The 13,474-nt window shown below is 41.5% G+C and overlaps 1 protein-coding gene across 7 annotated transcripts in view; it reads right to left on the bottom strand.

Moving 5' to 3' along the window:
* The window catches only part of ARHGAP21 (Rho GTPase activating protein 21), a 113,595-nt gene that overhangs the window by 49,145 nt on the left and 50,976 nt on the right, over positions 1-13,474 (bottom strand). For all 7 annotated transcript variants that reach the window (XM_083467350.1, XM_083467352.1, XM_083467353.1 and 4 more), the window contains 2 exons: positions 6,950-7,132; positions 5,297-5,321 (listed from right to left, as the gene is read on the bottom strand). In XM_083467350.1, the coding sequence (XP_083323476.1) occupies positions 5,297-5,321; positions 6,950-7,132 (208 nt within the window). Of the gene's footprint in view, positions 1-5,296; positions 5,322-6,949; positions 7,133-13,474 lie in introns of those variants that run through there.

Raw genomic sequence — 13,474 nt, 5'->3', positions numbered from 1 at the left:
TTGGGAACAGTGCTTTTAAGCCTAGATAGCTCAGCTGGTCAGAGTGGTGCTGATGACCACGCCAGGGTTGCAGGTTCAATCCTGGTATGGGAAAGCTGCATATTTCTGCACTGCAGGTGGTTGGACTAGATGCTCCCCGTGGTCCCTTCCAACTCTGTGATTCCAATAAAAATAACTTGTCCGTGAATGGTTTGCTGGTGGCATCAATTATTCAGGACATGGTAAAGAAAAGGATTGCAAGGCGTTTTGAAAGGGTATCTCCAGATTGGGGAAATGGGCAGCAAAATGGCTGATGCAGTCCCCCCCCCCCCCTGTAAAAAGTATGCATGGAGAAAGTGAACAGAAGAGGATCCCTGTTCAACCTTAAGAAGCAGCTGAAGTCAAGACGCAATGGGGAGAGCCCCACCACCACCACCAACTTTGGTTCCCACAAATCAGTGCCCCTTTTGCTTCTTCTTCTTCCTCCTCCTTCCTCCTCCTATTCCTGGATCAGGAGCTGCAAACCCGAGCCTGATCCTGATAATGCTGCGGGGCTCATAGCACAGTGGCTGTATGCTACTTCCTCAATCAATGAGCAGCCTGCCTCTAAAATACCAGTCACTGGGGAGCAACAGCAGGTAAGGGCTGTTGTGCTTGTATCCTGCTTATGGACTTTCCCTAAGTCTATCATGGACCATTATGAGAAACACAATACTGGACTAGATGGGCTCTTGGACTGACACATGTTATGATCATGTTAAGGCTGATGGTGGACATGCACACACTTGGGAGCCAACTGGTACATCTCCAGAGAAGCTGAATTTTCTATGCCAACAGCTTCATCAATTTAAACATTAAATTGAAGCTTATGCAGTCAGACCGTTTTCACAATATATTCATATCCCACCCCACACCCAGGAAAGTCAAGACCTACACATGGGAGGGGGAGGAGGGGTAAGGAGAGAAGGTTACTTATGCAATCTCTGTATCTTCCTAGTAAAGTTAAAGGGACCCCTGACTGTTAGGTCCAGTCGCGGATGATTCTGGGGTTGCGGCGCTCATCTTGCTTTATTGGCCATTGGCCGAGGGAGCTGGTGTACAGCTTTCAGGTCATGTGGCCAGCATGACTAAGCCGCTTCTGGCGAACCAGAGCAGCACACGGAAATGCCGTTTACCTTCCCGCCAGAGCAGTATCTATTTATCTACTTGCGCTTTGGCGTGCTTTCGAACTGCTAGGTTGGCAGGAGCAGGGACCGAACAACGGGAGCTCACCCTGTCACGGGGATTTGAACCGCCGACCTTCTGATCAGCAAGTCCTAGGCTCTGTGGTTTAACCCACAGCGCCACCCACATCCCTAGTACGTTAGGGTAATTATCTGCACCCGAGTGGTTGGCTGCAATGTGTCAAAGCATTGTTAGGGTCAAACTATGTGCTTACAATAAGCAGCTCTCTTTCTTTCAGAAGCAAAGACTGTAATAGGGTCTCTGATCTGAATCCGATGGCATTTTCCCACTGAAAATCAGCTGTCAAGACTGCTCTTTATTATATGTTTGTTTGTTCGTTCAATTTACATCCTGCCCTTCCTCCCAAACGAGCCCAGGACGGCCAGCACAGGAATAATTTTTTAAAGCATTCTAAAACAGTTAAAACTCAATCTAAAAACAGTTAAAACATTGTTAAAACGTTCTCAGGATTGCTCGGAACAGTGTTCTTCAGCCATCAAATGCCTGCATAAACAGGAATTTTTCTAAATTTCTCTTAAAGTCAAGAATAAGGAATACAGACAGACCTCACTATGGAAGGCATTCCACAAATGGGGAACTGCCACTGAAAAGGCCCTGTCATGAGTCAAAACCAACAAAACAGCCCTCAGTGGGTGATTTGATGCAACAAACAGCACTTTGGAGACAAATAAGAGAGTAAATTTTATGTGGGGAAATTTGTAACAGAGCTTCCTCTGGTTGTTTATTGTAAACATGCACTTTTAAGTGTGTGCTTCTCAAAACCTGTACTTTGACCTTTGGACAAATGAATAACTTGCGAAAACGGAAAGGAGAAAGTATATATTCAATACTTACTTTGATCAGCTGACTGTCTCCCATTGGAATAATGTAAGGATCAGATTTAAGGAAGCCATTTAACTTAAGTCCCACAGATTTCAATGGGAACGAAAAGTAGCTAGCTTGCCCCAGATCCAACCCAGTATAGCTCCAGTCATTGTCAAAAGCGCTGCACAGCCTCAACTTTTATTAAAGAATTTAATATTTCAGCTTAGATTTGCATTAAAGAGGTTGGCACTGGATGGCTCCTTTGCATATAATTTAAACAGAACCATAGCAGCAATTTCACAGATAAGAAAGCTCTGCGATCCTATCCACTATTATTCACACTAACTCTATCCCACACCTATAATGTATGAAAGGCACTGCAGGAATAAATGCAAATTAGTTTGATATGTGAATTGCTTGCCCTCTTAGCTAAGCTATTCAAGAATGACACACACTGATCATTAGCACCCGGATAGCTACTTCCGCAACACAAAATAGCTATTTATGGTGCTCAGAGAAAAGGCCTTTTCTACTTTCTGAGTTACGCCAATCTGTTCTTCCACCTTAAAAAGGTTTCTTGAGATGTCCATGCTTCTATAATTGACAACTCCAAAACGAAGGATAGTATTTATTTTGTGTTAATATAGAAATAATAAATACAGGGGTACCTCCGGTTGTGCACGGGATCCTTTCTGGAGCTCCAGTGGGATCCCGAGGTGTGCGTATCCGGAGGTGCCGCTTCTGAGAATGTGCACGGCGTGGTTTAGCGCTTCTGCACATGCGGCAAAACCCAGAAAAATACTTCCGGGTTTGCCGCGCACTTATCCCGAAGGATACGTAACCAGAGGTGAACGTAAGTAGAGGTACCACTGTACTATCCTTCGTTTAGGAGTTGTCAATTGTCTTAATAAAGAAATAGGTGATCTACATATACTGGATATAAAGTATTCTAGACGACAGCATTTATATACTGTGGTATCATAAAATTTAAAGACAGTGAACACTGGTAAAACAAAACATTTAAAAATGAATAAGCTCTTCTTCTTTTTTAAAGAATAAAGAGCTGTAAAGGCCAGACAGCACAAAAAAGTATTTAGGACATGGGTCACGACCCCCAAAGTTATCACTGCTGTGTATTCAGGGGAAACTGTGTATGTAGCTGGGCATTTGTCCCCTGTTTCTCCCACAGCATGTCCTGCTGCTCTAAAGACATGCTACTCTTCGGTTTAAACTGTCTGGCACTGGAAATGGCTGCAACAGAAATATCAATCAAAGTATATGGCTGTCTCCTGGGAATTCATATTGCTCCTTTGGAAAAAGCTGTGTTTTTTAAAAAAAAATTGAGTGGATTCAGACTTAAGTCATGCTTAGAATAGACCAGGGATGTTATTTCCCCTTTAAAAAAGCTCTACACCTCTCCTCTCCCCACAAAAAACTCAACAACTCTGCTCTCCCCCCAAAAAGCTCTAACAATCCTCAATGACAACGGGCAGATCACTGCCAGTTGTTTTTTTTATACTGGGTGTACATCGCAGTCTCTTGGGAGTTGGATGTGCCTGGACTAGACCATAAAAATCATGGCAAACTTTTATTGCAATGGGTCTACTGTAGGCGTGACTAAATCTGGATCCAACCCAATGTAATCAAACAAACACTACTTTTATCGACCACTTAATTCCCTAAGTCATCACATCCCAAATCACAAGATTCTTTAGCCCATTCAATGTTCGTCCACCTAGCTTCCATAAGAGTTAATGTTGTCTTTGTGGCTGGGCATGGATTTCCACTTTATACTTCTGTTCCGCTTTCTCATTTTAAAGGTAATTCCACCAATAGTTGAAATGTGACTCATCCTAACATTTATTTCCTCCACTCTTGTCTGGCTGAATTATTCTTAATCCCCTGAGTACACAGGCTTCCTTCACATTCACCTGCCAATATTTCCATGCTCTTACGCACCTCACAGCCCACCAAGGTAATACCAGCATATGAAAGTTAAATATTCCCAACTCCTACAAACGTATGGACAAAGCAAAAATGTTGCTATTATTTTTTCCAAACTCATAATATAGGGTCTTTATAGGACAATGGCATTTCCACCAGGTAACAAGAGAACAGTATGCATTTCACAAAGGTCGTCCCGTCCCCCGTCCCCCGACAACTCTCTATCTCCCACGTCACCTCCTATTTTTATTACCCCAGGCTATCCAATCCTGCCTAATGACGTTTCTAAAGGTTGTTATTATATGGTTTTAAATACAAATCTCCACAACTCATAATACTTGCAATCAGCCTGAGGCTAGCAATATGACAACATATTTTTTTCTCAGCACTGACTGTAATCCAACGCAAAGAACTCCCCTCGCTCTCCAAGGAATGCTGCCATAGTGCCAGGGAACCTAGGAAATTTAATTTTCCCTGAAGATCCATGTAGGAATCTCAGGCATTATTCAGAGAAAGGTTATGCCAAATCCTACTTTCACACACCATTTTATGGTTGGCATATAAATAAATTAGCATTATCCAGGAAGATATTTGAAAGCAACCTCATTTACCTCTTCTCAACAGGAACGTAATTGTCCCCAAGATTATATGACCTTTGAGGAGAATCAGCTTGTTCGTTCATGAAGCTTTTTTTCCCCCTTTTAATTTTTTTTAAAGTTTAAGGGGTTTGGGGGGTGTTACATACCAGGGTGTAGACAGAAAGCTGTACCTTGTCCGTGCTACAATTTTTGTACCTGCTGATAGGTAAAGAACCACTAAATTCAGTAGCAGATGCTGTTATATTTTACAATATACTTGTTTACATATTCATATAATTCTGCCTTCCTGTGCAACTGGCATGGAAAAGCCAATCTACAAATTTCATATAAAATACATCACTAAATTAGTACACCCAATATTTAAGACACATTTGGTAAAACATTCATTAATTAAAGAACAGACTTGTTTCATTGGTTATATAGTTGTAACCTCGGCTCCCAAATGCCTTGGGGAGTTGAACGTTCCGGCTCCCAAACGATTGAAAACCGGAAGTGAGTGTTCTGGTTTCCGAACTTTTTTTGGAAGCCGAACATCCGGTGCAACTTCCGGTATTGTTTCTGGTGCACTTGCGCAATCGGAAGCTGTGCCTTGGTTTCTGAAGATTTTGGAAGTTGAACCGACGTCCGGAAGGGATTCTGTTCAACTTCCAAGGTACAACTGTATCAGGAATTATGGATTTTAGACTATTCGATTACAACATACAAGAATCAAAGAGAAAACGTACCCGTTTTATTTCCATTCTCTTCATCCTGCAAAAGGAAATCATAAAAAATTCAAAGTCCTTGTATTAAAGCAGAAGGAACTCTTCAAAACATTCGCATCCAGGCTTTTCAAAACTATTTATTTCAGAACTGTTCTACAGCTGCTAAGGGAGAACCTAATTGCCCAAATTTTGAAAAATCAGACAAGCCTTCCAAATGAATAGCCATCAAATTAATGTTTAATAAGGAGACAACTAGCAGATAAAAGTAAGTTAAGAGAAAGCTATTCAAAATATAGCTTTTTATTGCAGTCCTTCATGCTGAAGTTCCCCATTTGTAGAAATGTTCAGAAGGAGCAAAGGAAGCTGCTTCACAATCATTAGTCAGAACCTCATTAGTCAGAACCTTGGTCCATTTAGTTCCAAAGACTTTGCCAGCCTCATGCTGAGATACCAGAAATTAAACCTGTGACCTTTGGCATGTGAAGTTTACGCTCCACAACAGGTTTTCCTCCATTCACATTTTCTACCGTTGCTATCAGTTTACTTAGTACTTTCAAATGGGTGCTTAGCTGTATGATGTTCTGCATAATGGTTGCATGAATCTGCTTGTCATTTGGGAGGTTTGGTATACTATTTTAAAGTATGTGAACTACTATTCAGCAAACCATAAACTACCAAAGCGACTCACAGAAGGCTCAAGCTGCCTCAGTAGCTAGGGGTGTCTTTTTCCAGCTCTGACTGGTTTGCCAGTTGCAGCCCCTTTTGGACAGAGATGATCTGGCCTCTATAATCCATGCTCTGGTAACTTCCAGCTTGGATTACTGCAAGGCGCTTGATGTGGGGCTACCCTTGAAGATGACTCAGAAACATCAACTGGTCCAAAATGCAGTTGCAAGAATACTGGCTGAGGTTCCCATAATAAACACCCCCTGGTTGCCAGTTCATTTCTGAGCCTAATCTGAGGCGCTCATGCTAATGCTTAAAGCCCTAAAGGGTTTATGTCCCAAATGTCTAAAAGACCACCTCCTTACCTACAGACCCTCTTGGGTGTTAAGATCCGCAGAGCTCTCGGTAGTTCCACCACCCTCAAGAGGTCTGAGGGGAGATGTATTCTCTGTGGCAGTCCCTATGTTGTGGAATTCTCTCACCACAGAGATGTGCCTGGCACATTCATTGTACAGCTTTTGTCATATGCTGAAGACGCATCTTTTTACCTTGGTCTTACTTAACATAAATATGTTTAGGACCCATCGTAACTGTAATTTGTTTTAATGCTGTATTTTTGCTATAACCCACCCCCCTGGAACCTTCTGGTGAAGCGGGGGTAGTAATAAATCTAACAGCACCACAAATTAGTCCAATGGAAAGGGAACTTAAAACTCTAGTTGGCAAGAGAATTCAACTCTTCACAAAACAACAACCCAACTGCTCTAACCTATGCATGTTTACTCAGAGACAAGACCCACAGCATTAAATAGAAATTAGGTTGCAACAAGCAAAAATGAAAAAAATGAAAAGGAGGTTTAGTGTGAATTCACTGCTAAACTGAAATGTATGGCTAGATATCTATAAGGCTACTGTTTTGCAGTACTGTACTGAAAAAATATTTTTCATTACAGTTCATATGTATCACTATAACCAATGAGTTACTTGTTGAATATTCATTTCACTCACCTTAAACGTAAACTGAACAGCAGACTCTGGGGGGTAAACAATGAAATGTCTTAAGGTGAAGCCAAAACCCTGTGATGTTCTTTGCAAAACTACCGTTTTGGGACCAGGCCAGGAAAACGTTTCTTCATCCTCTGACAGGGATACAGCTTCACTTTGTTCTTTTCCATCTTTATTTTTGGACACCTAATAATAACAAAAAAGAATTGGAAGTTCAACCTCTGACTTTAAGTTACATGCTTTTTTTCACCATGTTACTGGATGTAATTTCATCTGCAAAGACTGGTTTCTGCAAAAGAAGTTTGCAAATTTTCACCTCTCTGGCCCAGTTTGCACAACACGTTAAAATCCCATTTGCTGTTGTTTGAAAGTATGGTTCAATGTGAACTCATTGTGTGCTGGGACACACCGCTGAAGAGTTCTCTCTCTGGGTTCTGCTGCTGCTGCCCCACCATCAGAAACAAGCCAGAGTTTGGCTTGTTGTGGATGTCCTCAGAATAAACTACAAGCAGCGAGTCAAGAACAAACCTTTCAAGAAAGAAACAAGCCACAAGCTTGGGTTCAGACATCAAAACAAGCAAGGCTCTGGCTTGCTTCCTGGAGGCACAGGAGCTAGATGGCAGTATAATCCATCCGATGGATCATCATCCTCCAGGGAGAAAGCTCTTTACACTAATTTTGGAATTTCTTGTCAAAAATCTGTATCACCAAATGTATATATATATTGCACAGAAGACCATTCTTTCTCCACACTTAAGATTCATATGTTCTGCTCTGCAATCAACTGTCATTTGATGGGCAGCTGCTCCACCAGATTTTTATTTTTATTTTTACTTTTTACCTTGTAACCTCTCTTGCTTTTTCCTCTCCTGCCAACTCCCTTCCCTTCAGGAATCTGGCAAAGATGCAATGAAAGGCCTATTCACCAAGTGATTCACAAACAACACATTCTGTTACTGGAAACGATACAAAAATACAAATAGAAAGCAGAACCCTAAATAAGAATACTATTTTTTTTATATAAAAAAAAATTATTTAAAACAGCAAAACAGAATTAAGGTGGTGGGGAAAGTAATTTCCTCCGGATTTGTGAGATTAATCATTTGTTATTTATTGAAAATGACACTGAGCTGGTTGGTCTCTGTACTGAGTTTATTCCTAGGGAAATTTCCCACTTCTAATTTTGGCTCACCACGGCAACTTCTTGTCAGAATTTATCATACATTTCAGTACTTCCATAAAAAAATATATGAATGGGCCAAAGAGCAATCCTATAAGATCAGCGCCAGTTTCAAGCTAACTTATTGTTTCCAACAGTGGCTAATCCAGTATCTTCAGGAAGTTCACAAGCAGGCCATTTCTCTACTGTTTTCAGTAGCATATGGAATTCAGTGGCATAACAACATAGGAATTCCATCCTGCTATCACAGTGGCCAACTAGATGCCTATGAGAAGCCCACTATCACAGCATGAATACAACAGTGCTCTGATCTCCTCACTTGAAATTCCTAGCTACTGGTATTCAGAGAACATAGTTATTGTGGCTAGTAACCATTGATTTTAATTATGGTGCTGGAGGAGACTCTTGAGAGTCCCATGGACTGCAAGAAGATCAAACCTATTCATTCTTAGGGAAATCAGCACTGAGTGCTCACTGGAAGGACAGATCCTGTAGCTGAGGCTCCAATACTTTGGCCACCTCATGAGAAGAGAAGACTCCCTGGGAAAGACCCTGATGTTGGGAAAGATGGAGGGCACAAGGAGAAGGGGACGACAGAGGACGAGATGGTTGGATAGTGTTCGCGAAGCCAGCAGCATGAGTTTGACCAAACTGTGGGAGGCAGTGGAAGACAGGAGTGCCTGGCGTGCTCTGGTCCATGGGGTCACGAAAAGTTGGACACGACTAAACAACAACAAAACCACTGATTGCATTATCATCTGCATTGCCATCTTGATTGGTTGCATTCATCTGTCTGAACTTGTAAAGGCATCCAAGTTGGTGGTAAGCCATTACACCTGGTGGGAGGGAATTAACACGGGGGTTCCATTGCACTCATGGCTAATAACTGCCACAGCCTTCCTCAAAGCTATCTAATCCATTATTATTATTTTTAGTACTATCAGAGTGATATCACCACATCTTACAGCACCATTTAGTTAGTTATGCTAGGGACAGACAGAAGATAAGGTAGGTCTTTACTGATAGCGCTTAGTGATTTGAAGGAGCTACACTATTATTTGATAGCCACAAAAGGGCTCCCAAATTCTGAATTAGATTAAAAATGAAGAAAGGGAGTAAAACAGGACCATGAGCTCAGCTCTGGTACTAAAAACAAATCTGAGGACTGAGCATGAGTTCAGAGGCATTTTGTTTATTAATTCTAAAAGTACATTCCTTCCCCTACCCCTCCCTGGCTACTATTTTGCACCTGCTTCCAAATGGTGGACCTCAGCAGCCCAGTATACAGTCATACCTTGAAAGTCAAACGGAATCCATTCCGGAAGGCCGTTCGACTGTGAAAATGTTCAGAAACCAAAGCGCAGCTTTGTGAAGAATTAAAGCGCAGCTAGTGTGAAGAATTTTATTTCCTAATCCACATTCTATAAAATGCTGCCAGCCTAGAATATAGAATTTAGGTAAAGGTAAAGGGACCCCTGACTAGTAGGTCCAGTCGTGGTTGACTCTGGAGTTGCGGTGCTCATCTCGTTTTATTGGCCGAGGGAGCCGGTGTACAGCTTCTGGGTCATGTTGCATGACTAAGCCGCTTCTGGCAAACCAGAGCAGCGCACGGAATCGCTGTTTACCTTCCCGCTGGAGCAGTACCTATTTATCTACTTGCACTTTGATGTGCTTTCGAACTGCTAGGTTGGCAGGAGCTGGGACCAAACAACTGGAGCTCACCCCATCGTGGGGATTCGAACCGCCAAGCTTCCAATCGGCAAGTCCTAGGCTCTGTGGTTTGACCCACAGCACCACCCGCATCCCAGAGAAGATAGAATTTAGAAGGCAGCCGTTGCTCAGTGCTTTTCCCTTTATTTTGTATCTACATCATAATCAGTAACAAAATGAACATCAACCAGCAATTTCCCAAACCACTATCATGTCTTTTTTACATTGATACTAAGAACATATACCCATTAAAAACCCTCCTATGATATGCAAATGCAGAAGCAAGTACTGTGCACTATCAGGGATGTCCAACCAGTGGACTGTGATCTACCAGCAGATCCCTGGCTGATCTTGGTAGATCACGGGATCCCTACTGTGTACAAAAAGTTATGGGGGAAAGCTAAAAAACTGTGCAGTCCTTCCCCCCAAAAGCTCAAGAACTCTGGGCAATCCACCCACCCCACGCACGCTCCTCCTCCCTCCAATGGATAGATCACTGCCAGTTTCTTTATACTGGGAGTAGATCGCAGTCTCTTGTGAGTTGGACATGCCTGATGCCTGCTTTAAGCCAGCCCCCTAATAGGACCAGGTTATCTCAAGAATCTGAGTGTATTCCATCAGCTCTTGCTCAAAACCCTTCATCAGCTTCTGAAACCTTCATGCTAACCCTTCTGAAAAGTTCACTTGACCTAGAAAGATGGGATTAAAAATATACTATGAATGAATACAGTGTGTGCCACATGGAGCAAGTATTTATTTTGCCATGAATACAGTTGATTAGAAGCCACTGCGTGCATCACCTGAACATCATATACTTCACACATTACACTGCAATATGTCTTCTTTCCCTACACAAATATTACTGTATAGGAAAAGAGAGCTGTGTGTGAAGTAGCCCTCAGATGCTATATCAAACAGAGCTGCAGTTTGATGAATAAAGTTTAGATGGCAAAATCTCACTATAAAATTTAGTTTTGGATTATCCAGGGTCAACCCCCAATACACAATATAGCCAGAGTTCAGAAACTATTTATATCAGTAAGCAAAAAGGAAACAGCCCATTTAGAATAAAGGTTTCCACATGAACAACTTTGCTCAAGTGGCATGAATGATCACACTCACTTTACAATTAACCTGAGGCTGAATCTGAGAGCAGCTGAATGCAAAAATTCTGCAGACCGTGAACCCAATCCAACAACAACTGAAATCACCTGGAATTTTACCAAGTCCAAATGGGCACTCCCTTTAAAATAGCAGATTAGGGCTTGAATACCCTGAACACTCTGCAAATACAGTAAAACCGCAGTTCTCAAGCACTCATATTTCTAAACCCTAGTTATTCCAAAAATGTTCTACTTCTACTACTATCAGGGTGCAATTACTGGCTATGGACCAAAAGCACATAGGTTCCCCACACCTGACAATGAGAAGGCCCAACACCTGACTTCCTTTCCTTTGGAGAAGAGGGTATTTCAACCAATGTACCAGACATTTCTCAAACTGTTACTTTCAACACTGTACACACAGGTCCCGCTGACCAAACTAGTGCTTCCTGGAAATCATTCATTAGGCAAGTGTTTGCATAACAAGTCCACAATTTCCATTGATTCCTATGGGAACATTTCTAATCTGGGATTTTCCCAACCTATCTCCCCACTTTTTCAATGGTTTCTTCCAGGAATTGGTGCAGCCAAACAGCAAAAGAGAAGCAAAAGAAAAACTGATTTGTCCAATCTTGTTCCCTACCTACCTCTATGCATAGTTTCTGCCAACCAATAGAGCAAAACAAGCAAGGAATTAAGGCAGTGCACCAACTCCAGATATCTGGCTATCTGAATCTACAGAGTGTATAGCAATGTGTGGGCATAATTATTTACCTTTATATAAGTGAATTCATATAGCGTGTGGGTGGATAGCAGGACCCAAGTGTATTTTATAATTTGATACAGTATTGTTCTTAAATAAATCGGGGCAACCATTTCAAAGTTGTTTTGTTGCAAAAGAACATTTCTTGCAGGTATTTCAACAGATGACCTTGTTCATTGTTTATTATTATTTCATATGCAACAAGATGAAAAGTACTAGCGCTAAATTATATATAAACTGGGCTCAGTGCAAAACTGCAGCTAGTAAGTCACAACCAAAGCTCTTGTATGATGTGTTTGTGTGTGTGTGTATATATACACACACAAACATTTTACACATGCCCCTTTAAAATACACATAAGTATGGTTTATTCCAATTGACATCTGCCTATGTATATTTTAAAGGGATAGACACTGAAAAGAAAAACACACAAGCAGACTTCTCGTTTAAACACAGATCATATGAATTTGGCTTCCCGGTAATTTTACTTATTTTTATTTGCTACATTTGTAATAACACATTCAGCCAGAAGGTTCCCCTTTAGTTAAAATCACAGTTATGGAAACCTGAGTACAAGAAGTAAAATGAGAACTGGCCCTTTATTTTCATCAAAACCTGTGGGTTAATCAACATCGAAGTGTAAAATTCCAGTTTTGAAAGCTAAACAATTACATGGCTCGCATGGTTGATTTTACCAACTTCTTTTTAAAAGCCTCTGCAGCGGCCCATTTAATTTACACCTCTTTTAATCTGAACACGATCAGCTAGAAGATATAGGATGCAGTACCTCTGATCATTAAAAGCTCAACTCCTGATGCTGAAATCTGATATCAAAATGCACATGCATTACTTACAATGCATTCCCTTACAGAACTGAAAACTTTGGTTTTTACAAATAGGTAATTTAACTGACTGGCAAAGCTTTAGACCAATTGTATTACATTTCTATGTGAATTGCTGCTACTCACAGAAGTGTCAAACTGACACTTAAGCTTATCATGCTGCCTCCCACGCAAGGACACAACATATAAAGGTTAAACAATTGCTCCATACCCATTGGGATTCGCCCCACACTGCCTGAGCGTGAACTGCCATCAGTGGTGTGGAAGAGATCAGTCGTAAGGACAACAGGATGGCCATTGCAAAAAACAACACCAACCACCGAACAAACCAAGAAGAGTTTATCCTCTGGACAACATCCAAAGAGGAATCTTCACCCAGTCCTGTGATCAGAATAAGATCCGGTGCTATAGAACATCAGGTCAGCAAAGCTGTTTTCACAGCGGTTTATCTGCTCCATCATCTCTTCCACCAGAACTTCTTAGGGAAAAGGAAAGTAGCCCAGTTCATACCATAGTGCTATAAAATGCAATGGGGGAGGAGGAGCAGGAGGACGGGAGGGAGGGAGGGAGGAAGAGTACACACAAGAAGATTCTGATTTGTACAGACAAGAATGACTTGCTGGGAACAGAGTTTCTGCACGCTCTTGCTTGTGAACTGAAGAAGAACGATAACCATGTCAAAGCTATTCATGAATCAATGTGTCATTTCGGAAAGGTGCTCTCCCATCAGAGTGAAGCTTCATTTGCCTTACTGCTGGGACAAGCAATGCAGCTGCACAATAAAACAACTCTGGGGAAAAAATATTTTATAAAGCATGCCTCACATTAATTTTAAAACCAAAGGAATTCTCTGTCACAGTAATTTGTGTGTTACACAGAAGCAAGGGGGGAGCGCAAGCAACTCATGCTTCTACTACTTATGCCCTCATA

This window comes from Podarcis liolepis (genome assembly GCF_965112155.1).
Source record: "Podarcis liolepis genome assembly, chromosome: 12".
Classification (NCBI taxonomy): domain Eukaryota; kingdom Metazoa; phylum Chordata; class Lepidosauria; order Squamata; family Lacertidae; genus Podarcis; species Podarcis liolepis.
The sequence above is the reverse complement of the archived record's forward strand: the minus strand, read 5'-3'. Positions and strand labels throughout refer to the sequence as shown.